Raw genomic sequence first — 25830 nt, forward strand, 5'->3', positions numbered from 1 at the left:
ATATGGTCTATATCTTTACTTTAATCTTCAGTTAAATAAGTTAAAAGATGTTTATAAAAAATGAAAAATTAAAAAAAAATCAGTTAAAAGTCATTGTTTTGGAACTCGTAGATTATTCCAATCAATTTAATTTAGGACTGATCTCTATATCAAAAGACGCTACTTTGAGACCACCAGTTGAAGCTATCTACAGTATTTGCTTCTCTTTGTTTGAATAGTTTTTCTCTAGTTGGACAGAATTATGGAGGGTTAAATTTGTGTGAGAGTCTTCCGATCTAGAAGAGATGGGTCAAATAATCTTAATTGGGATCCTTTTGGGCTTTGTAATAGCTAGACATGGGCTTGTTAAAGAATCCATTGTGTTTATTTGCATAGTACATAGAGTTCCAAAGGTTCGTGTGGATTCATGTACTTTTGGGCTTTGTAATAACTAGGCATGGGCTTGTTAAAGAATCAATTTACACCCCTAGTATATGAGTTTCACAGGAGTCTAAAATCTAGTTCTTGACAAAGAGAATAAATGCATTAATATTATTGCGATGGACTGGTGATGGGGCTGAAACGAAACAGCTAAATAAAGCTTAATAAAAAAATATTTCTCAAAAAAAAAAAAAAAAAAAAAAAGAGAAAGAAAGAAACAGAGAGTCAATATCCAACATATTTTTTTTGGATAGTTTAAGACCAATTACAATTTGCAGTCTCTAATTTCTCTTCTGACCCTTCGAACAAAACTGTAAGACCATTTATTCAACAAAGAGTAGTTAAAACTAAAAGTACAAAAATTAGTGATGGAAAAGAAAAAAAAAGGAAGAAGAAAGAAAACATGTTTACGTGGTTTGGCCTTGTAGCCTATATTTACGAGACAAAAGTCTAAAGAGCTATATTTTCTCATACATTTTTCTTGATAATACATTACAATAGAATCCATATTTACAATAGGATTATAATATTACATACAAAAGTTTTCTAAAAAAAATTAGAATTTTAATTGCATTTTTTTTTTCTCAACCCAACAAATTTCTTTAATAATTTATCCCATAAATTTTATCTTGAAATCAATGTATTGATTTGGTCTTCAATGACCTTTTTTTTTTTTCTCCTTTTGAGGGGAGGTCTTCTAACAAAAAGACACTCAATTTGCTTACCCCAAACAACCCACCATACTTTACAAGGTACACCAATTTCATTCAAACAAGTGAAATTTTAATTCTTCATTCAAATGAAGGACTCAGAAGAAACATGAGCCTTCTAGTCCTAGTGTTTGATTCACTTTATTTAATCCAACAAAATCTCTCCAAATAAAATTCCTTTAACAAATACTGACATATGAACTTAGTGTATTACAGTATTATTTTATTTTTTTGCTGAGTATGGTTGGGGAATCAAATCTAAGTTCTCCCCATTGAAAAAAAAAAAATCAAATAATGTTATTGAGTTAGACAATTGGCGTTTTTACTTTTCATTTACCAAAGCTTTCAAATATAATAAACCCTAATAATTAGAGTCATTGAAAACCCATTCTCCCTAACTCAGTTCTCTTCTCTCCATCCACAGAGATGTACCATAAATTGGACTCTCATTGTGGCATTCACACTAGACTGAACATGAACTCAATGTTAGGTTATGGGCTATCAGATTTCAAGGGCATTTTTCAAAAGAATAATCTTTGAATAGAAGAATATTTCATTGCATTGAGTTGTCCATGGTGTGTACATAGGACTTATCAATTATCAGTCTGGCTATGTTTTGAGAAGAACGGAAGCTATATTAATTGGACAGTTTTTTTTTTTTTTTTTTTTTTTTTTTTTTTTTTTTTTTTTTTTTAGAAATGAATAGACTATTAGCTGTATACTATTACTATGTATAAACCAACTAATAATGCCAACTCTCAAGGAGAAAACTGTCCTTTTACTTTTATAAAATTTCCCATTTTAGATTTTTTTCCCCCTCTTTTTTAGGTGAATGCATATCTAAAACATTTTTGTTTGAGAGATGTTACGTCTACAACATTTTCACAACAAATCACAGGTTTAGTTATTATTACAGGTTTCTCTCCTTCCTTAATTCATGGCAAGAGAAATGGCATCCTTTACTTATTATTATAGGTTTAGTTAACAAAAAATACACTTATTTTATGGAAGTTTTGATACAATTTTCATGAAAACTATAAAAAGTCGTCAAAAAGTTGATTATTTTTTTCTTTTTCTATTAAAAGTTTCTAAACATATTTTCTAAACTAATGCAGGAATTTGTGAGTTTTCACTATTATCATTATAGAGTATTATTATTTGGGAAGAAGGAAAAAAAAAAAAACTATTCAAATTCTATATTTAATTATTTATTACCGAGCTACTTGAGCCAAAGCCCATATAAATAATTTCCTTAAATCATGGGCATGCTTATTGTAACGGCTTAAATGAGTTACCATAACATGTGTTTCCGTTTGAAAACGCAAAATAAAAGGGTAGAAACTGCATTGGGCTAAAAAGCAAAAGGGCAGAAACTGCATAGTTTTTTAATCAAGACAATTAGTGGTATCTTGCAAGGACAATTCTTGGGTCGAGTATTTTCAATTTTGTGCACTAGAGCTGATATGTTCCTACCACAACCACAAGTCTCTATATGTCACGATTTACTTATCTATATCATATTGGGTCCTATGCAAAGGATGCACTGAACTGAACCCAAACCTTGCTCATCTTAAAAACATTTGGAGTTTAGGCTTCAATCACTATTATTATTATTATTATTATTTTTGTTTTGGGAAGGCTTCAATTAAATTAGTTCAATATTGTTATAATTTTTTCTAGATTGAACTATGATTCTCAATCTTCCTATTTCATGGCTATAGACATCAAACCTTATAAGCAATATGCAAAAAAATTGGCCATCACTAGCTTGCCCTAGTAGCAACAGAATACAATTTTGGACATACGAGTGGGAGAAACATGGGACATGCTCAGAGTCTGTACTTAACCAACATGGATACTTCGATATAGCTCTCGGTTTGAAAGGGAAGACAAACCTCCTCAAAGCTCTTAATTAAAAGTTCAGGTAAATTCAATTTTCAATACTTTAGTGCTTTGTTTTTTTAAGTAACACTTAGTTTAGTAGATTTTAGGTTTTGATTGCCTATAATGTCCTTAATAATTCATGCTTTTATTTTAATAGGAAGTTTATATTATTTTATTATGATTTATGTAAAAATAGAAACTGAGATTTTGGGAGGGTTGTAAAATAAGATGGCAAAATAGATTAAGCGTGTAAAATAGAACTTTTTTGCCATCTCGGATGTTAATGCTCTTATGTAATACCTATCAAAACCTTTATTTTCAACTCTTAAAAGCAAGGTACTTTCTTTTCAATTTGGTATTTTGTGGATGTAGAAGTGTTCTTAACATATGATGACTTATAAGCATCGTATTGGACTCTTGGGAAATTTCATGACAATTGACTTGAAGGTTCTTGGACTTTCTTTTCAATTTGTGGACAAACTTCTTCATCAATTTTTTTTTTTTTTTTTTTTTGTTTTGTTTAGTTTTATTTGTTTATAGTTAGATTGCTCAACAAATAGAAATGTAATATTAAAATATTTACTTGACTTGACTTACTTTAAAAAAAAAATGGCATGCAATTGATTGCAATATATTCTTTCATGTTGTGCTTTTGCTTAATTTTGAAAAACACAAAAATGTATTTTCTTGCTTTTAGCCATATCTATGGGGCAACACCACGTCAAACCCACATCCTTAATATCCATGGTGTCTTTGGAGAAATTATTAGATTTACCGAGAGGATTGCTAACGTGGTCCTCCAGGTCATTTTAACCAATAAAAAGTTGCAATTTTTACAAATGTGACATCACCTGGTGGTTTTTTTATTTTTAATTCTTGTGCTAATTAAAAATTTGACTCACACATTTACATAAATGACATTATTTAATTGGTTGGGGGGACCATTTCAACAATCCTCCCAGTGGACCAAATAATTTCTCGTGTGTTTGAGTCACCACCATGAAATCCTCAAGTCCAACCAATTGGCCCACATCACAATCCAAAAACAGCCACCTAAGCAGCCATGAGGCTTGAAAAGCGAAACTTTAACACTGTTCTTAACATCTTTTTAGGAGTTTAATAATTAGATAATGATAGGATAAATTGTTAGTTTAGTATTTGAATAACTCTTATCTACTTGTAGTAGATAAAGATTAGGTTTCTTCTAAATTTAAAAGTTAGTTTTATCTTGTAAAACTATCTATTTATATAACTTAATGTTGATTAATAACTAAATAAAGAAAGCTAAAAAATTATTTATTATTGAGTGAGTATTTACTTTGAAGGTTTAGACTCCCTTGAAATAGTCTATTTATCGATTAGGAGGTCTTAATTCCCTTGAAACACCAACAAATCAATTGGGTTCATAAGAACTTTGGACATTTTTTTCTTAATTCCCTTGTTTATGTACTTATGTTTGGTTGGGTGGATATGAGGGAAGATGGAAAAAAAAAATGAGTGGAAAATAGGAAAGAAAATGAGTGAGAGGGTTGTTTGGTTGGGAGGGAGAGGGGGAGAGAAAAATAGTAAGGCTTGGCTGTTTTCTCTTCGGGCCCACCAAAACTCAATCTCCCCCAAATGGGGAGAAAATAGGAGTGAAAATGTGGTCCAAAACTTTGGACTAAAATGCCCCCTCACCAATGTTTCTGTTGTTCAGGTTTTGCCTTTTTTTTTTTTTTTTTTTTTTGCTTCCATTAATTCTTACTTCTTAGTGACAGGTTTGTTTTGTTAGGTGCAAGTGCAATTCGTTTCTTTTCTTTTTCTCTCTCTCTTTTTTTTTTTTTTTTTGGGGGGGGGGGGGTCTTTTAGGCGTTATTTGTTTTGGATTTTTTTTTTCATTAGTTTATTTTTTTTAAACAATTTTGGATTCTTGAATTTCTTGTGTTTTTTTTAAATGAAGTGGTCATTCATATTTTTTTTTAATAAAAATATAAAATAGTATTTTTTGTGTTTTATCTAATAGAGACATGATTGTAAATTTATACAAACTACATTTTATATCATTTTATTTTTGTTCTTAACCAAACAAAAAAAAAAATTCATACTTCCAACCAAACACAAATAAGGGAAAATAAATTTTTTTTTCTGTTCTCCCACTTTTTCATTCCCTCTCTATTTTTTATCCTCTCACTTTCTATTTGCCCAACCAAACGGACCCTAAATTTATCTCACCTTTTAATAATTAAAAAATAAAAAAATAAACTATTTTTTTTTTAATTAAGCCAATAATTTATTAAAATGCACTTTTTATTTCGAACATTAGGAAAAAAAAAAAAAAATCCCATGTATTGTGGAAAGAGTGGTAAAGTTTGTGGCATGTATTGTGGAAAATGCATTGCGCGTTGTCAGAAAATTAGAGGAAAGTCAGGAGGAGACGTAGCTTCCTGGAAAACGCGAGTTGCACTTACACATATGGGATGGTAGATGGTCGTACTCACACAGACAACCCACTATTCTTCTTTTTCAATGCGTTCACTCTCACTTTTTCAAAGAGTCAACAAGAGAAGGCATGTATTGTGGAAAGAACGGTAAAGTTTCTGACGTACGTTTGAATGCGTTCACTCTGTGTTCATAATTTTCAGTCAAAAAGAGAAAGGCATGTATTGTGGAAAAAGTGGTAACTGGTAAAGTTTCTGGCATGTATTGTGGAAAATTCATGTCAAAAAATTAGAGGACAGTCAGGAGGAGACAACTGTAAAGTACCTTTGTGGAAAACGCGTGTTCCACTTCCACTTCCACTTACATATATAGGATGGTATCATGGTAGTACTCACACAGACAAACTTTTTTTTTGAGGTGGGCCACAGATCAAATCTGTCGCCTCTCAGCCATATTGCCACCGCTGCTGCTGCTCTGCTTCTTCTTCACAGCCACCGCTGCCGCTGTTCTGCTTTTTCTTCGCCGCCCAGCTGTCGTTACTGGTTCTTCTTCTTCACCGCTACGCCTTCTTCTTCTTCTTCGCCGCTGCTGGTGCTGGTGCTTCTTCTTCTTTTCTACTTCTTCTTCTTCTTCTTCTTCTTTTGTGCAATATGGGTTTGATGATTCATATATATATATATATATATATATTTTTTTTTGTATATGGGTTTGATGATTTATTTATTTATTTATTATTATTATTTTTTTTGTATAATGGGTATAATGATTCATATATGTTTGATGAGTTTGGGATCTAAATTTTTGTATATGGGTTTAATGAGTTTAGATCTAAATTTAGGATGATTTTGATGAATTTGTGGAGATGCTGGAATTCAAGAGGAGATAGTCAAAGAATAGAGTTAGAGGAAGAGAGATAATATGACGAGAGAGGGAAGAGAAAATATAATAAAAAATTAAAATACAAAGCTACAAAAAGCTCCAATAATTGTGTATATTTACACAGAAATACATAGTCTGATGCGAGTGAGTTTTGAGCAATATTGGGTAAATTTCACCACTTTTTCTATTATGCACTCACTTATGTACACACATGGGTAAATTTTGGGATTGTATGTCGTTAGTTAGCATGTGTTAAAAAACGATTCAGTAAAGTAACGTCTCGAGTTTTTATAGCTCGAGTTCCATATAAAACTTGAGTCTCAAAGAGTCAAGTTCCACTTGCTGATATGGAGGTTTTTTTGTCTCATGGATCTCGAGTCTTACAGACTTGAGTTTTTAAAAAGTAAACCCCGAGTCTATAAGACTCGATTTATGTCAGCATAAAACTGAAACATGTAGCACATTTAGTAGAAAACTGAAACACTCAAATCCAGAACAAACCCACTGTCTCACTGCTCACTCACCCATAACACCTACACGTCTCACACCACATTGTCTCTATCTCACACCACATGGCCTCTCTCTATCACTGCTCCTCCCTCTCAACAAATTTACATTTCAGATAAGGGTTTTATTGCCATTGTAGTAAGGTATTATTTATTGTTGGGGTGTGCGTTTTACTTTGCTTATTTATTTGGTAGATACTTAACATAACTTAGTTACGATACTTTTTCTCAAAAAAAAAAAAAAAAAAAACTTAGTTAACATACTATGATATTGTGAAAAAAAACCTTAGTTAAGATACTATGATATTGCGAATATATACAACTTTGTTTTGTTAGTGTAAATTTTGAGGATTTATTTGCATGGTTTTTGTTAGCAAAATTTATTCAGCATCTTTAGTAATGTTAGGCTCTTATCAAAAGTGTGTATTTATCATGACCTTAGAAGGATTTTGGCTTTTCTTTTTTTTTTTTTCTTTTTTTTGGGTATTGGGTATGAAATAGGTAGTCTTAGCATGACCCAAGAAGGATTTGGTCTTTTTTGTATTGGGTATGAAACGGCTATATAGATAGGTTTTTTTATCAGAACTAATTTGAAGACATATTTTGTCTAACGTAAGAATGTGTAATGAAAGTCATCCCTTTGAATAAATTGGAATTTGTACTTTGACTAGATAAAATGTTTTCTACTTTGATTAGATAAAATGTTTTGTAACGAACATATTACAATTGACTCTAATAGGTTCACAATGACTGTAATTGATATAATCTTATACTACGGTGGTCCGCTTAGCAATGCCAATGCGAGTGAGGGATTGCCATTTGAAGGACTGGGTATAAAGTGCTATTATACTCAAATTGATCATAGGTTGAAGACCCTTAATGATTTAAAGATGATAGCTATGGAAGAATTGTGTGTGAACCCTACTTTGCACGACATACAAATTATTTTTCGTTCTCCACATGAAGTCCTCAAGGATCGGATTAATTACAAGTATATGGCGATAGAAGCAGACAAACATGTGAAGATCATGTTTGACAAGATGGAGAGGATAGCCCAAGTAAGTGCTATTGAGTTGTACATAATGTTGGAGCTACGTGCAAAAGTTGGCGCCGAGGAAATCCAACAAACAACCACAAGTTTACAAGTCACAGTTCCAGATGCTCAATATGACTGTGGTGAAACTAATGCAAACAATGCTATTAGTGTCCAGAACATTATGATCACAATCCCTGCCTACACATTTCCTGCCTTGTCATTCTCTGCAAACACTAGGACAAATATGGAACAAAGAACAATTGTACAGGTGTGTTTACACTAGTGTTTTTACTTTACAGCTGTTTTTTATTTAAAAAGATATGCATTTTTCGTTTTCCTATACCTACACCCCACTCTAATACTTTCTTCTCTTTAATTGCATTCCAAACACATTTCCTGTTGCACTAATCTGATTCCTATTTCTTTCTCTGATTCAATTCACTCTTTTCCTAATCTTTCGTTTATAGATCCCATCAATGGCTTCCTTGAACAATGAAGGAGCCAGCTTTTCTTCTTCCACTCGCCAATGGGAGTATGCTGTCTTCTTGAGCTTTAGAGGTGAAGATACCCGCGAAGGTTTTACCAGCCACTTATATAAGGCTTTGTGCAACAAAGGCATTAACACCTTCATCGACGATATTGATCTTCCGAGGGGAGAAGAAATTTCGGAAAAACTTATCCAAGCCATCAAAAATTCATCGATTTTGGTTATTGTCTTCTCTGAAAACTACGCAGAGTCCAAATGGTGCTTGGATGAACTTGCTGAGATTGTTGAGTGTAGAGAAAAGGACCAGGAGGTTCAAATTCGTCCAATTTTTTTCAATGTTGATCCATCAAAAATACGAAATCAAGATGGAAACTTTGGAATTGCACTGGCTAATCATGAAAAGAAGTTCAAGAATAACAAGGACAAGGACAAGGTGCAGAGGTGGAGGGATGCTCTAAAAAAAGCAGCTAATGCATCTGGATGGCATTATAAGAAAGGGTATGTATCTAATTGTTGACATTATGATTCATGAGTTTACTAATTTTATATACTGCTAATCTGGTTTGTCATAACCACTGCCTGCAAAAGTATTATATTTTGATCATATCATCTAGTACAGGGGTGGTGTCAAGTGTTAATTAGGGTGGTCACATGACCACCTTGACCTTGAAAAATTATTTTATATACCTTAAAAAAAATTGAATTTTAAATTACTATGGGTCATTGACCACCTAGAAAAAAATCTTGCCCACTCTTAAAAAAAAAAAAAATTGAACACTCTAAATAAAAATTTGAGCCCATTAAAAATAGAATTCAATCTTTCCAAAATTTTAGTTCTTTGAATATAGAACCAAAAAACTGCGCGAAATGCTATGTTTATAACATTTTTGCAACACTTTCATAAAAAATTCTAAGTTTTGGGTTATTATTGGTGGACAAAAAAATAATTGCAATAGTAGGTTCAAATTAGAACCAGTATAAATTTACCACTTATAGGCTTTGTTGTGAGAGTGTCGCGAAAATGTTGTGGACGTAGCACTTCTCAAAAATTGCCCAAACAAAAAAATTAGCCTAAAGCCCAAATCAATTTAATTGTAATTTTTTAAATTGTGTTGACAAAGGGCAAATTTTAATTTTTTTTTTTTAATGCACATTTTTCATTAGCTAGTCTGTTAGTGCTTGCTTTAGTCTTTAGCTGAATTTGTTGGATTTACGTGATACACTTTTCCAAAAAGATAACGCATTTTATTTATATTGTTACTTATTTAGGCAATATATGGGTAATTGAATAGGAGATCAATAGTTTAATGATTGTTTGGAGTGTACATTGAAAAAGATGTAGCTGCTAGCATTGATAATAAAGTTATAATACAACAATTTCAAAATATAAAAACTTGTGAAAGGAAATTTAAAAACTTCAAGTATTTGAGCGTTTTTTTTTTTTTTTTCCTGTGGTTGTGATGTCAATGTGCAATATATGGGTAATTGAATAGGAGATCAATAGTTTAATGATTGCTTAGCTGTATACATTGAAAAAGATGTAGCTGCTAGCATTGATAGTAAAGCTATCATACAACGATTTCAAAATATAAAAACTTGCGAAAGGAAAATAAAAAACTTCCTGTAATTGAGCCTTTTTTTTTTTTTTTTTGGTGATGTCAATACGTATATTCAAGTTTTATTTTATTAACTTTTTTTTAATTTAAATTTTTAATGACCACTCTAAAAAAAATTCTTAAAGCCACCATTGATCTAGTATGAAGTTAATTAGTCTAACAAGGTCCAATTACGAGTTTCTCCCATGTATTTTTATATTTCTAATATGATGTTAATATCAAAGACAGTTGTGTGCTATAACTCACTACTAGATATCTTGAAATCGTAGTTCATCTGCTAATCTATCTAATTATATGTTTTCTTATGATATGTGATTGTCAGCTGCGCTCCATATAAATCTGAATCTGACTTCATCCAAAACATTGTTGAAGAGATATCAAATGCTAAATTAAATTGGATGCCGTTATATGTTGCTAAATACCCAGTTGGAATAAATTCTCGTGCAGAGGCCATAGAGTCACTTTTAGATATTGGATTAGATGAAGTTTGCATGGTAGGGATGTATGGCCTTCCCGGAGTAGGAAAGACTACAATCGCAAAAGCTGTTTATAATAAAATTGCTAAACATTTTGATGGAAGTAGCTTTTTAGAGAATGTTAGAGAAAAATTAAGGACAAATGCTAGCATAATCAAACTACAAAAGCAACTTCTTAATGACATCTCAAGGGATGGAAAATGGAAAGTGGGCAACAGTTCTAAAGGAATCACTTTGATAGAGGAGACACTTCGCTGCAAAAAGGTTCTTTTAATTCTTGATGATGTTGATGATTCGACACCAATAAAAAATTTTCTTGGAAAATGTAATTGGTTTGCTCCTGGAAGTAGAGCCATTATAACATTACGAGATAGACACTTGTTAACTGCCCTTAAAGAAAATGTTTGTACAACTTACAAGGTCAAGGAATTTGAGGTCGAGCAATTAAACAAACACGAAGCTCTTCAACTCTTTAAAGAGCATGCCTTTCCTAGAAACAAACCTCATGATGAAGATTATTCTAAACTTGCAACTAAATTCATAGATTTTGCCAATGGCCTTCCACTTGCTCTAGAAATAATAGCTCGTGATTTGTGTGGAAGACCTAAAACTGAATGGGAAAGTGCATTAGATATGTATAAGAAAATTCCCAAGGAGGACATTCAAAAGAAACTTCAAGTGAGTTATGATGGATTGCAAGACACTGAGAAAGATATTTTTCTCGATATTGCATGTTTCTTCAAAGGATGGGACAAAGGTTATGTTGTAAAGATATTAGATGCATGTGAATTATATCCAGGTTTTGGTATTCCGAGACTTGTTGATAAATGTCTCATAATCATTGATCGATATGGTAGATTGTCAATGCATGACTTGATACAACAAATGGGTAGGGAAGTTGTTCGACAACAAGCACCAAACATCCTCGGAAAACGTAGTAGGTTATTTTGTTATAAGGATTCGCTTGAAGTAGTAACTAGAAATAAGGTACAAGTTCTTTTTCTTCAATTATTTTGCTCTTTTTTTTTTCTTTTTCTTTTTCACTAGGTGAAGGTATTGTATTTTTTCTTTAATTTTTTTTTCTAACATTTTATAAAATATTAGTTCATCTGTATTTTTTATTTTGGCTTAAAATTTCAAAATTATTATACATTTGGAAAATTATATTACTTTCTATAATTGACTTGATGCTTCTCCAATTAGGGATCAAAAAAAATTCGAGGCATAATGTTGCATTCGCCCCAACCAGTAAAAGTGCAACTACACATGGAAGCTTTTAGAAAGATGGAAAATCTCAAATTTCTAATAGTTGAAAATGTTCATATTTGTGAACCACTTGAATTTCTTCCCAATAGTCTAATATTTCTTATGTGGCCCAATTATCCTTTTCACTGGCCATCTGAGTATTTTCCTGAACAACTTGTTGCTATTGAGATGCCACATAGTCGCATTAGATTGCCAAAGCTAATCACACAGGTATGATTATGTATATTTTTAAACTGGGATTTTTGTTAAATTTTTTTATTTCAAATTTTGTTGTAGTTAACTTTTGATTTTATTTTTTTTCCCCTACAGGAGCGTCCCTTAGAAAATTTGATAAATGCCAATCTCAGTGGTTGTGAATTTATTACGGAATCACCTAAATTATGGGCCCCAAATTTAGAGAGTTTGGAGCTCGCTGGTTGTGTAAATTTAGTTAAATTAACTGAATTAGGGGCCCCAAATTTAGAGTATTTGGACCTCTCAGGTTGTGAAAATTTAGTTGAGATTGATGAATGCTTTGGATCTCTTGAAAAGCTTACAGAATGGGTTCTCGATGGTTGTAGTAAACTTCAAATTCTTCCAAGCCAGCTCAGGTTGAAATCTCTTCATTGGTTTGATCTTTCTAACTGCTCAAGCCTTGAGAAGCTCCCTAATTTTCATCCAGAAATGGAATGTTTAAACACTTTAGAATTAGAAGGGAGTGGTATTAGAGAGGTGCCTTCATCAATCGAGCATCTCACTAAGCTTGAAACATTATCCCTTGCTGAGTGCAAAAACCTTGGGGATCTTCCAGATAGCATTTATAAATTGCAACAGCTTCAGTACTTTCATACTCCTACTGCCAAATTGAGACCGACGTGCGATTCTTTTGATGGCTCTTCCGGATATGGGTTTGTGAACATGACACATTTGTATCTCCTGGGATATGAAGGCATAATTGAATTAGATCTTTTGATGAAGCCTGATTACTTCCCCGAATTGATAGAACTAGATCTATCTGAAACCAATATTGTTACCATCCCTGAAAGCATTAGCAGATTTCCCAGATTAATAGAACTTTATGCTAAAAAATGCAAGCTTCTTCGTGAAATTCAAGGACTTCCACAATCAATAAGGAGCGTTGATGTGGATGGTTCCATGTTGTTGAATACCTCACCAAGCGGGCTATTTAATCAGGTCTCTCTCTTTCTTTAAGATATATATATATAAAGAAACAATTTTTGTTACTTTATCTAAATACTTTACGAGATTTGCTAAATGAAAAATATTGAATTTTCTAATTGCATGCAGGTAATAGGAATTATTGGGATTTTACCAAATAGAGTATGTGGTAGCGCAAGAAGCAACAAATTAATGGATCTGCAGTTCTCCAATAATTTACCATCTGAAACTAGGGCTACTGAAAAGGTTGAATTTTGGAGAGAGAGCTTTGCTGGCTTTCATCGCTTTGGTTCTGATATTAGTTTTTCGGGAACTGAGATGCTGAAATGGTTTAATCATCGAAGTGTTGATAACTCCATATTTTTCTTTGTTGGTCGCAATTTTCCAAAATTGGTTGTCTGTATTGTTCCTGGACCAGAGGGCTTTGATGGCTTTGTTGAAATTTCCATCAATGGTTATGAAAATCGTGAATATGAGTCTATTAATCTACCGCGACGATATTCATGTTCACAATATTTATTTTCTCTAACTCAATGGTCTCTGCTACAGAGACATTTGAATGAATCAAATCCAACTGACCAGAATCGTGTTAAGGTTTCAATTAGATATAAGTCATATTACACCTATCCTCCTCCAGAAGATGATGCTATCAACAAGTGGGGGGTCCACGTAGAATGCACCTGTCCTCCTCAAGAAGATGATGCTGTTGATTATGGGTATTCTATAAAAGGTTGGGGGTCGAAGAAACAGAGGACACGTTGATGAACTCTGAGGAAATATGCCTCAATCAAAAAATCACATTGAAACTGTTTCTCCTCGGTCGTTTCTGACCGGTTTCTTTTTGCATTTGATGCCAAGGTATGTTTCCATTTTTGGTAGCACTGTTTCATTTGCATCTGTTACACAATGGCAATGGATATCATATCAACTTATAAGTATTTATTGTGTTTCTATAAAAAAAAGGGGGTACTGAAAAAGTTTCTGAACTTAGAAATTGTAATTTGGTTAAGTGGTCTTATTTTTTTGTTAATGCAGTTGACTAGGATGGTTGCGGTTGAAGTCACTGGCAGGCCCCAGATTTCCTTTTGCCTTGGATGCGAGCTCTGTCTGGTATGATTTTGTGTCTTTGTGATCTGATTTTTCAAATTGAGATGCATAATTTCTGCTTAGCTTACCATGGTGAGGAAAGATCTTGCAACTGTTTCCTAGTTTTATTCATTCGTTTGGACTTAATTGGTTTCTTGATTTAAAAAATTATGTACACCAGTCGCTTAGAATCCTGACTTTTGTAGAAAATGTGTATCATTCTGAATTTTAGAAGCTACATCAAATTTGTTGTCTGTGTACAGGATTGTTTGAGATAAATCGTAAATGATTTGCATCACACCTAAATGGTCTATAATAATTTACTAGGTTAGCTGGTCATTTAAGACATGCTAACCAAAAATTTAAATGGCTGTGCATTTTAATGTCTTTGGTTGGATCTCTGGAAGAATATAGCTTGTATTTGACTGGTTGAAGAAGAGCTGGTTGAAGGTCTTTAATATTTTTTGTTCTCTCTCTATTAATAAGAGAGATGCAAATTTTGCAGAAGGTTATGAGCTGTAAGCATCTCAAACTTCATGGCATACTGTGAACTGAAGACAAGGGCAGTCAAGCAAATTTTGTGTGGAACCTATAAAAAAAATCCTTTGATGAGCCCTCTACACTGAGGTAAACTTGAAGCTCCTTCTCTGCACAGTGATGAAGTCACTTAGACCCAAGCTTGCTTAACCCTGCATTACAAATACAAGATGAGACACATTGTTTCCTTCAAGTTGGAGGAAATGATAAACCTTTCAAGTACTCAAAGAATTGCCTTTTGGCATGCTTGTCCTCAGGTAAATGATATCCATAGACATTTGTCCATTTAAGAACTTGCCTCAATTCAACTTTCTGCATAAACAGCATATTTGATGAGAACAAGGAGGGTTTGTGCTTTACTTGGAATAGACTCACTCAGGTTTCGGGGGTGCTACAAGAGATTCAAACTTCAGTTCTATCCAGTTAAGCGTATTGGATGAGAATGAACTCAGTAATTGTATCAATAGAGGCCTTGAGCATTGGTTTCAAAGCAACTTTCAGGTCTCTCTCTCACTCTCTCATGAAGCTCCATATTTTCTTTTTTACAGGGCTACTCTAGTCAATGCTATATTTATAATGATTGTTTTCCTAAATGTGAAATTCCGGAGTGGTTTTGCCATCAAAGTGGTTCTTTATTGAGAATCCAGCTAATTCCAAATCTTTATACTAATTCTGACTGGATAGGAATTGCTCTATTTGCTACATTCACAGTGCACAAGCATCGAACTCTCATTCTTGACAATTCAGCTACAGAAATTTCTCATGGCTTTTCTTGTTCTTTGAGAAGTGACATGGGCAACTGGACGGTGTCAAATAAACATTGCATCACTGAGTCTGAACACAACAAATTTATTTGGTTAAAGCAATGTAAGATCATGCATGTACCTCATGCTCGATTTTCAGATAAGTTGAATTGTAGCAATCTCTTAACTGCTTTATTTGGTAGTGATAGCCAAGACTTGATGGTGCAGAACTGTGGTTACATTCTTGTGTACCAGCAAAATGTGGGAGAGTTGGTGCAAACATTAGTCCAATGCTCAACCATGTTTTCTGATAATTCCGATCTCATCCATCAATTTACTGCTCATCAATCTAGAACAAAGCAGCAGAGCCATGATGATGATAATGTTAAGAGGGAAACCAGTGGAACTGGTGGGTCTAGTGGGACATTGAGAGGGCTTCAGGAAAAAATAAAGCAGCAGAGCCATGATGATGATGATGAAGATGAGGGAGAAACCAGTGGAATTGGCGGATCTAATGGGACATTGAGAGTGCCACATTATCAGGAAAAAGTTTGTGTAACTTGCTATCAATAATTCATTGATGCCAGAGGCCAACCCATTATTGTCATTGTCGAGAACACTCTGAGGTACTTCTTTGTTTCTCTCATGACCTTTATATGTCTAGTTGACAAGACTTTCATTTACACTTTACACCATCTATAACCTTCTATACCATTGTTAAAGAGAGCACAACTTTTTTGGTGTCTATTTTTTAAATGATCCAAAATACTCTTATTCATTAATTATAATAAGTTTAAAAAACTTAAACTAATAAGATCAAATAAAAAATAATGAACTTCAAACATCTAACTTTTGAATACACATGTTGCACTTGTGAAGAGCTTTTTTATTATAATTCTGATATAATCCCATAAATTTTTGAAAGTCCAAATTTTTTTACAAAAGGTTTTGCGTTTTGGAAGTTCATATTTTTCCACGTCATTATTTGAATATGTATTTTTTAATTGAGTTTAAATTTTATAAAAATTCTTCATAAAACCTCTTATATTTATCCCATCAATTGATAAACGCTTATCAAATATTGACTACTATAAGTCTATAATATGGATATAGGTACAGAAGTGTGGACTTCGTCTTGTGTACCTACAAGATGAACAAGAGTTTTGGCAAATTCTATTCCACTTTATGACAATTGGGACATCATTCGTGAAGATTTAGTGGAACACCGACCATTAAAATCATCCTCAAAAGCATCCTCAAATCAAACATTCTCTATGAATAAATGTTTTCCTCAAAGTGAAATTCCGGAATGGTTTAGGCATCAAAGTACAGGCCCTTCTCTGTCTATCCAGCTACCTTCAAATTTCAGTAATGCTAGTACTTGGATAGGACTAGTTTTATGTGCTTCATTTTCAGTCCATGAGCATCCAACTATCACAAGTGATAATCTGGATTCAGACATTTCCCACCACCTTATTTGTCATTTGGCTGCTGAGAAAGGTAGCCTAGAATCTCCCCTTCTCTATCAAATCACTGAAGAGAACTTCACGTGGTTAAATATACAGGGATTCATTTGGCTAGACTACATACCTCGTGGGTCATTGTCAGATTTTTTTAATCAGAGCAGTCAGATTGAGGTTTCAATTGGAAGCAACTTCCCAGATTTGATGGTGAAGAAGTGTGGGCAACGAACATTTCTTATACCATCAAGATGTGGAAGAGTTTGAGCAAACGATCATTAAGTGCTCTACTGTGCCTTTTTACAGTATGGAACTCATCCATCAATCAGTAGCTAGTGATTCTCCAAATGATAAGCCAAAGAATGAAGCTGGTTATTCTTAAGAGGATCCAAACCTTGGAAGGCTGAGAAGACCCATTTACCCAGAGCAAAGCAGTAGAGATAGCATCTATCTTGAAGATCAACACCCTGATAATCAACTCAGCAAAAGTGATTTACAGGTAACAAATTAATGTGTATTTCCTTTCAAATTACTATCAAGCTGCCTTCTAGTTCAGTCATCAGTGGCATTGTCTGAACCCCCTTATAAGGAGAGCCATAGTTGAATCACCCCCACTTTTACTGTTTTTAAAAATTTTGAATTGTCTGAAAAATTCTCTCTCATTGATCATCTTGTTCCTATTTTACAGGAATTTGATTGAAGTTTGGTATATAATTCTTGTTTTCCTCCAAGTGAAATTCTTGATGATAGTACTTGGAGGGGACTTGCTCTATGTGTTTCTTTCTCAGTCAACATCAAGGATCCTATTGCCATCCTAGACATTCTTAATTCAGAAAATGCTCATCATCTTTATTGTCATTTGGAAAGCAATGTTGGTTCTTTGGAACCTCTTCATGCCTATTGCCTTACTAAAGATGATGTCATGTCGTTACATCTAGGTGGATTCATGTGGCTATCCTATATACTACGTAGCTCATTTCCAGATTGGTTGAATCAATGTAATCACATTGAGGCTTCAATTGTTAGCGATTGCCCAGACTTGACAATGGTGAAGTGTGGATTCCGTCTTGTACATCAGCATGATGAGGAAGAGTTTAAGCAAACTACAAGGCACGGCCTAGCCTCATTGTCTGACAATTGGAGTCTCATCCTTCATTTGGCAGCTCACAGTAGAAAAAGAAATAAGCAAAACCTCTCCATGCTTAAAGAGAAAGGCAAGCATGTGCTAGAATAGCATCTCCTCTTATTGTTCTGCTGCTTTTCTTAGCGGTTCTCCCTTCTGTTCTCAATTACAAGTCTAACTACTAGACACTCATAATCTCTGCTGCTTAGTTAACTCAATATTGGTCTCGAGTTTCTTATTCCTTGGACTAATGTGAGCACTGTCTTTAGGTTTTGCATTAATAGGAGGCAACAAAGGCATTGTCACTAATAGTGAGCTGTTAAAAATATGCTTTAATTTTATTGGAAGGAACGATTATAAATGAACTCTTTGTTTGCACATTTTCTTCGTTTTAAGGGAATAAATGCATGTTCCTGTAGTAATCACTAGAAAGTGATCTCTATGTTGAGATAATTGAGTAGAAAACAATTATCATAAACAATAATGTGACTTCTACACGTTGGAAACACTTTCTGTAAGGTGATAATTGCCCCCACAGCGTTAAGAAGTTAAGAAGGTAGGCTCAATTGGATTTGTATATAGTAGCTGATTGGAATAAGGTTGTCATCTTAAACAACATTTGGAGCCTATTCACTTAGTCAGGTTTCTGTGAGTAGCCTAGGTGCATAGGCATTTACTGAGAGATAAGTACTTCCGAATAATGAAAATACCCAAGAAATTCCTTTGTTCATTGTTTTTGGTTTTTAATAAATTGAAATTCCTTTGTTCATTGTTATTGATTTTTAACAACAATTTATTGTTTGCTTTAAAAAAAAATAAGAAGAAGAAGAAGAAGGAAGGGAAAAGGAAAGTAAAATGGTGGATAGAAGACTGTGCTTGGAGGAAAAGATGGACAATTTTTTTTTTGAATCATTTTTATAATAATTCAATTGTTACCAAGTGGAGGAGAGGAGATTTTTTTATTATAAATTTTTACAGCTAAGTGAGGGAATGAGGATTTGAATTATGGTTCTCCTCATAAAGGAAATCATTCAATACCACCGAACTACAATGCTTTTGGTTGGGGGAGAGATTTGATTCATTTGAACTTAAATTGAAGACGGATGAACTAATAAGTAATTTGTCACACATCTCTCAAGTGTTGACACAAAAAGTTATTAAAAAAAATAATAATAATAGAGAAAAATGATATGTACCTATAAAAGTTAACATTTACCAACTATATCATCAATAGTAAATTAATATTAGAGGACAAAGATTGGATCCAATGCTTTGTGCAACGAACCCATTAGAATTATGACACGTGTCTACTTTTAACCACGTGTCATGATCTTGACGGTCATTGGACCAAGCCAATTCCAATTTTAGGTACCATGAGTTTTATATATTGTTTTCAAATCAAGGTGAATATTTGGACCACTAGCTTCATGCATCTACTTCATAGACACCAATTTTACTTTTGTTCTATTTCCCTTTTATATATTATACTACCGTCATGTTAATTCTTCATTGAATTATCCAGTACTATTTAGCTACCATCTCATACAATCAATTTCACTAGCAACAGGGTATAATAATACATATGTTTATAAGAAAATCAACAAGTTTGAACTCCCAATCATAAAAGGTTCGAATTAGTGCCAGCTTAATACTAAATGCAATTGATGCAATTGCCTAAGGCCCCAAGTATAAAGAAAGCCCCAAATTTTAATTTAGTTAAGCCTAAATATTAGCCAATAAAGAGATAAAAATGCAACTTTCACAAAAATTTTCACAACAATTTTACAACAAATCCTAAGTAGCAAGTTGTTATAGGCCATTATTGATGGCAAAAAAATAATTTCAGTAATGGGTTCTATTGTGAATGTAGCACTTCTCAAAAAGGAAAAAAGGAAAAAAAAAAAAAAAAAAAAAAAAAAAAAAAAAGAGCAATACACAAAAAAAAAATTCACAACATTTTTCATAATAGTTAAGTTGACAAATTTTTACTAATTCTCACCTAGGTCCACCACTAACATCACGCTTTTACTTACCAATATCATTCTATCACATCAATAGGTATGAAAATTTTTGTCAAATTTTTTGTGTTATAGACTTTCTATATAAAAAAATTTCTTCATAGTTCATGTTAATTAATAATAATTTTACATTTAAAACAAGATAAAAGATTTTAAATAATATTTAATTTTTCAAGTCATATTTAAATATATAAAAGACATCAATTTTATTTTTTGCCTTAGGCCCCCAAATATATCCAGTTGCCTCTAGTTCGAATAAACTTGAGATTCCAAATGCGTGGTCTAAGTCTAACAACTCTTTTTTGCTCCCAAAAAAAAAAAAGCCCAACAACTCTTTAGAATCAAGGCAAGATTACAAAACACAAAAGCATCTTCCTTCTTAGCAATCAAAAGCAAATTAGGAAACACATAGTTTAAATTTAGTTCCCAGCACCAAAAATTATAGCAAAACCTAATCCTTATATTAATTCTAATCCCAAATTAACGAAAGCAAAGAACAAACCTAATACCAAATAAGTCAATATCGTATCGATACCAGTTGTACTAGCAATATATATTGTATTGGCCATCAAATAAGTTGCTACTCCTCTAAAATGTTGTTAGGATATGTGCTCTTTAAATCTTATTGTATAATGCTATGTATGACATTATGTATGACTTAATGTTGTGATTAATAAAGTTGTTTTATTATTATCTAAAATAATGGTAACATGAATATTTGGACATTATCATATAGTTCATGAGATGCATAGTGTTGAGGTCCAAAAAAATCACAAACACCAAGGCCCAAAGAAATAACACAATGGGCCACGAAAAAAAAAGTGAATCTGAAAAAAAGATTGAGCTTACCACAAGGGAATTAGACAGGCCTTAGCACTCATAAAATAAAGGGAAAAAAGATAGAAGGCCCAGCTTACTTAGACCAGAGAATTGAAGAGAGTCCAGTGGGAAGAACTAAGGTGGGATCCCGGAGGCTGTCAAAGATTCGGGATCCCCGGGACGCATGAGACGGGATTAAGACAGCTCAAGGGGAATACCAAAAAGGCACAAGAAACGAAGGACAGATATGTCCTTCTCAAGCAACCAGTGATGCAGCAAGAAAGCTAAAAGCTTAGGATAGCCATTCATGACCAAAGGGACGGTACCCCAAGAAACCCAGAATGAGGAGCTATAAAGGGAGGCAGCAGGGAAAACCTTCAACCCAGCAGGCTTGGATTCTACCCACTTGGGAAAAATGACAAAGAGAGAGAACGACCAAAATCTGAGTCTGAAAGGGTGAGAAGCTTGGAAAAACAAGAAATCAAGAACGACTCCCTAAGCACACCCTGGAATGGAAAGTCAGCCATGGGCTTTCAAAGAAACAGCACCAAAAGGAGGAAATTATGAGGAATAGGGAAAGAATCAGTCTTCTGGGTGATAGGCACATAATGGGCTCTGGTACCCAAGGGAGCAAGGGAGGGGAATCAATAGGACCCCGGACCCTTGGAATGACACTATAAAAAGGGGAAGGCAGCCAACATCGAAGGGTAAGAGGGATGATAATGGAATCATAGAAGAAAACTCGGTCAAAACTCAGAAAAGTAGAAAAGGAGAGAGAGACATTTTTCGGTATCCCAGACAGCCACTATAAAACATACTTGGATTCAAAGATATTCAAACTTTGCAAGTCTTAGAGACTTGAATAGTCATGTAAGTCTGTAATTTTTGAGCTTATTTGGACCTTGTAACATGTCTTAGTGAGCATTTTGTAATTTGTAATTGAGAAAAGATAACGAAATATTTAATATTGACTTGAGGATCTCTAACATTTATTCGTGTCCTCTGCTATTACATTTGCTGCTTTCTTTTTTGCTTTTGCTTTTGCTTGTTGTTCCGATACATTCTTGCTTGCTAGCATGTATTTCTTGTAGGATCACTATTTTGTGCATCACTTGGTTTGTAAACAGCCATTTAGCTGTGGTGAACCAAGCCCAGTCCCTTCAAACCACAACAACTGGGCCTAGGGTCCTTGCTTCAATTTGGACCTGGACTTTGTCGAAAAAAGGACCCTCACACATAGTATGTGATTTATGTAATTTAGTCACAGAAGATATAAATCACAAGTTCTTTGAAAACTCGGAATTTTAGTTCATAATCGGTGATGAAATTGGGCATTTCATCTGCGAAGACTATAACATATCAACTAAAATGATTTGTCTTGATCATGGAAGTGGAAACTTCTAGTTGATATGTTGATATGTTTTAAGAGTTAATACAAATTGAACTAGACCGTTGTGAGATTTATTATTCTCCTAACGACTGTTAAATGAATAATAAATCTCACGACTTCTATTTACATCAACTCTTAATCCTAAGAGAATAATGAACATGATCATGAAGTGTAAGTTGCTTTGATATATCAGGAGTGAGATCTAAAGTCATGATCAAAACCTCAGTATGTTGGGTAGCCATATTTAGTGTTGATGGAACATATATTCTCAAGATGGAATTCATAATCTCTTAACGGAAATATAAAATATTCTCTTGAGATAAGTTTAATGGGTTTGGTTATTTAGAATGTTAGGCCTAACTATTTTAGTAAAAAGTTTCTAAAGTATATATTTATGAAATTGGATTTCATAAATGTATGATGAATAACTTAAAAGGTTAAACCGGGCACTCAAGGATTAAAATGTAGTTGTGTGGCTGGAGAATTTGTGGCGCCGGCCCACTCTACATTAGGGCCCAAGGCCTAAGCCGAGGAGACCTATTGCCGAGGACACAAAATGAAAGCCCAAAAAAGGCCCAAGGATATGGCTGAGGACGATCTTATGCTCAGCATCCCATAGAACGCATAAAGGAGGGGACGAGCTAAGTGCAAGAGCAGGCCAAGTGAAAAAACTGCCAATACAGCAATAAAGGACTCTGCGTCTGACAGGTCCATACCTTGGACCATGCTATTCAGCTTTTACAACCACTCCCAACCACTCCAAGTATGGGCTGATAAGACAAGTCTCAACCCCAGAAAGTGGAGCTTACACGTGGACACTAGAAGGGGGGTAAAGGCTAGTATAAAAGGGAAGAAGAACCAAGTGAGAAAGGGGGGAGGAAAAATACTGTAACAATCTCAACAACCCCTGCAACCATTATCATCCAATAAATACTAAAACAGAGCTCCTCGGATTGTGCCGAGGACTAACTTTCTTGTACAAATTTGGTTCGTTTCTATTTGATTGTCTTGGAAACTCGTTATAACTGTTATCCCATTCACTAAAGTCTAGTTCTTCCACTCACTCTCTACAAATTTATTGTACTGGGTTCACCGGGCCAGTATTCCATACATTTTGGGCCTAGGCTGAAAATCGTGTCCTTACAATTGGTGTCGTCTGTGGGGAGAGCTTGTGCGTTAGTGAGTGCAACGGTTAATCATGGTGGGATCAAGCTCCTATCAACAAGGGTCCCTCGAAAGAGATCATTTTGGCAGTGGTGCAAGCTATGTGAAAGCTTCTCCATCATTTCCAGTAGCGCGCGGTGGTTGCCTTAACGCAGCTCCCACTCGGGGCTACACTGTGAAGTGCCAGTGGCACAAGCAGTTCTAGGGGCTTCCAACATCAAGTTAATGCCCTATAATTTTGCCAAGGGGCTAATCCTCGAGACTCGAAGAAAATATAAGTTTTGGACAGAACCAAGGTATTGCATGGTCCTCGGACTCAAACTTTTGGGGAAACCAAATACTTCAAAAAGAAAATATAAGTTTTGGACAGAATCAGGGCATTGTATGATCCTCGGACTCAAGCCTATGGGGAAACCAACTACTTAAAGGAGTTTTGGACAGAACTAGGGCATTGTATGGTCCTCGGACTCAAGCCTATGGGGAAACCAACTACTTAAAAGAGTTTTGGACAGAACCAAGGCATTGTATGGTCCTCGAACTCAAGTCTATGGGGAAACCAACTACTTAAAAGAGTTTTGGACAGAACCAAGGCATTGTATGGTCCTCGGACTCAAGCCTATGGGGAAACTAACTACTTAAAGGAGTTTTGGACAGAATCAGGGCATTGTATGGTCCTCGGACTCAAGCCTATGGGGAAACCAACTACTTAAAGGAGTTTTGGACAGAACCAGGGCATTGTATGGTCCTCAGACTCAAGTTTATGGGGAAACCAACTACTTAAAGGAGTTTTGGACAGAACTAGGGCATTGTATGGTCCTCGGACTCAAACCTATGGGGAAACCAAGTACTGCAAAAAGAAAATATAACTTTTGGACAGAACCAAGGTATTGCATGGTCCTCGGATTCAAACCTATGGGGAAACCAAGTACTTCAAAGAGAAAATATAAGTTTTGGATAGAACCAAGGTCTTGCATGGTCCTCGGACTCAAGCCTATAGGGAAACCAACTACTTAAAAGAGTTTTTGACAGAACCAAGGCATTGTATGGTCCTCGGACTCAAGCCTATGGGGAAACCAACTACTTAAAAGAGTTTTAGATAGAACCAAAGCATTGTATGGTCCTCGAACTCATGCCTATGGGGAAACCAACTACTTAAAAGAGTTTTGGACAGGGCCAGGGCACTGTATAGTCCTTGGACCTGAGCCTAAAAGAGATTTTTATTATTATTAATTAATTGTTATTATAACTTCTGGACAGAACCAGGGTATTGTATGGTCCTCGGACTCTGACCCATGGAGAGATTGCCCATTAAAAATTGGGTTAAGTTCCGGACTGAATGGAAGTCCCAATCTGTCCTCGGATCCTCAATTCTAAGGGAACTAACGCAAACGAGTGTTTAAGCCCGGTATAGCCATACCCCGATCCTCGGACCAGATACCAAAAACGATTAAGTTCATATGTTACCGAGAACGCGGCCAAGCCCCCTAGTACTTGGCAACCCTCTCGAATGGTTTATTTTAGGTTACTCCTTCTCGGATGATTGCCTCGTGCGCAATACAGGGCATTCAGCTGTTATCACGATTAGTCTCGTATGTTTAATCTATTGTAGGTTAGTATTATTATGCTTGACAGTCTCAATAAGTTCGAAATAACAGCTTTTTGTTACAAGGGTTTTTGCCCTAAGTATCGTACAAAAAATATAATGATAAAAAACACCCATATAAAATACATCCAGTCACAAAGTAATTACTGCAGAAAAGAAAGAATATGTAGAACAAAACAGATTCATCTTTTATTAAAACAAAGAAACAATACAGCGTATAATGAAGGGCTTAAGTAAGCCTATACCAAAAGCTAATTACGAAAGCAAAAGGAAAAAGATACAAGAGATAAATCCTTCAAAACTCTGCTCTGGTAGAGATTATACACGACAAGATGGCCCGCTGACGGAAGAGAAGAAGAAGCAGAGGAAGAAGAAGTATAAACACCAGGGTAACCCCGGTGATGAGAAAGAAGAAGAAGCGGAGGCGAAAAGAGACACCAATGAAGGAAGAGAGGAAGAAGCAGGGATGCTTAATCCTCGCATCAGCTCTGACTCCTAACACGCAGGTGTCATATTAGCAGCGCTCGAGAAAGAGCAAATGGTACTGACGACGAGGAATCCCACTGCTGTCGCACCAAAAATCTGACACAACCAGCACCTGCTTCAAATTTTGACTGAAAGAAGTGGAGGCATCGCTCCCACCTTGTGAAAGCGGAGAACTGTCTTGAGTCTATGTCTCCCCTGTCCTGACTGCGCCATCTTGAGCCTCGGAAGGACCCAGTGCCTCTGTAGCGGGTGTGGTTCCTTCATCCCCACTCGTGCCTCAAACATATCACTCTAAGGTTTGATTGCGTTGGAGATGAAGACTTGGAGCGCAGCTGAAGGATTAAGAATTTGAAGGGACTGAAAGATCTGCATGTAAAGGGAGTGACTCCCTACCCTGTTTCTTATATGGAGGGCAAGTGGGCAGCATTTAATCTACGCAGATTTCCAAGAAGCGCTACAGACGAGACAGTTCCTATTCAATTCCCCACACCGTCTACAACCATAGGACTTAGGTGGCCTCGTGAAGGGGGCATATTAAAGACACG

General features: G+C 34.8%; 1 protein-coding gene and 1 long non-coding RNA gene across 4 annotated transcripts; both read left to right on the top strand.

Annotated features, from left to right (window-relative positions):
• Positions 1 to 7464: 7464 nt before the first annotated feature.
• Positions 7465 to 13419, top strand: LOC115981260 (TMV resistance protein N-like). The gene is made up of 7 exons (XM_031103420.1): positions 7465 to 8121; positions 8321 to 8838; positions 10279 to 11419; positions 11636 to 11908; positions 12008 to 12871; positions 12986 to 13322; positions 13406 to 13419. Exons 1-7 carry the CDS (start codon positions 7519 to 7521, stop codon positions 13417 to 13419), a joined length of 3750 nt encoding a protein of 1249 aa, XP_030959280.1. The 5' UTR covers positions 7465 to 7518.
• Positions 13420 to 13518: 99 nt separating this feature from the next.
• On the top strand, positions 13519 to 18185 carry LOC115982800. Of its 3 annotated transcripts, XR_004089731.1 has the most exons (7): positions 13519 to 13714; positions 13892 to 13966; positions 14448 to 14736; positions 15028 to 15346; positions 15426 to 15848; positions 16336 to 17181; positions 17371 to 18185. It is a non-coding gene; the product is annotated as an uncharacterized LOC115982800 (long non-coding RNA). The 3 variants fall into 3 exon arrangements; XR_004089730.1 differs by having other exon boundaries at positions 14429 to 14736; positions 15028 to 15848; XR_004089729.1 differs by having other exon boundaries at positions 15028 to 15848.
• The last annotated feature ends 7645 nt before the right edge of the window (positions 18186 to 25830 follow it).

The sequence above is a fragment of the Quercus lobata genome, chromosome 3 (genome assembly GCF_001633185.2).
Source record: "Quercus lobata isolate SW786 chromosome 3, ValleyOak3.0 Primary Assembly, whole genome shotgun sequence".
In the NCBI taxonomy this organism is placed as follows: domain Eukaryota; kingdom Viridiplantae; phylum Streptophyta; class Magnoliopsida; order Fagales; family Fagaceae; genus Quercus; species Quercus lobata.

Bases quoted from the DNA above. Each gene is read 5' to 3' on its own strand.
- LOC115981260 (XM_031103420.1), top strand. From the start codon at position 7,519: ATGTTTTGTAACGAACATATTACAATTGACTCTAATAGGTTCACAATG. The intron at 8,839-10,278 runs GTATGTATCTAA...TGTGATTGTCAG, and splicing joins GGATGGCATTATAAGAAAGG to CTGCGCTCCATATAAATCTG. The intron at 12,872-12,985 runs GTCTCTCTCTTT...AATTGCATGCAG, and splicing joins CAAGCGGGCTATTTAATCAG to GTAATAGGAATTATTGGGAT.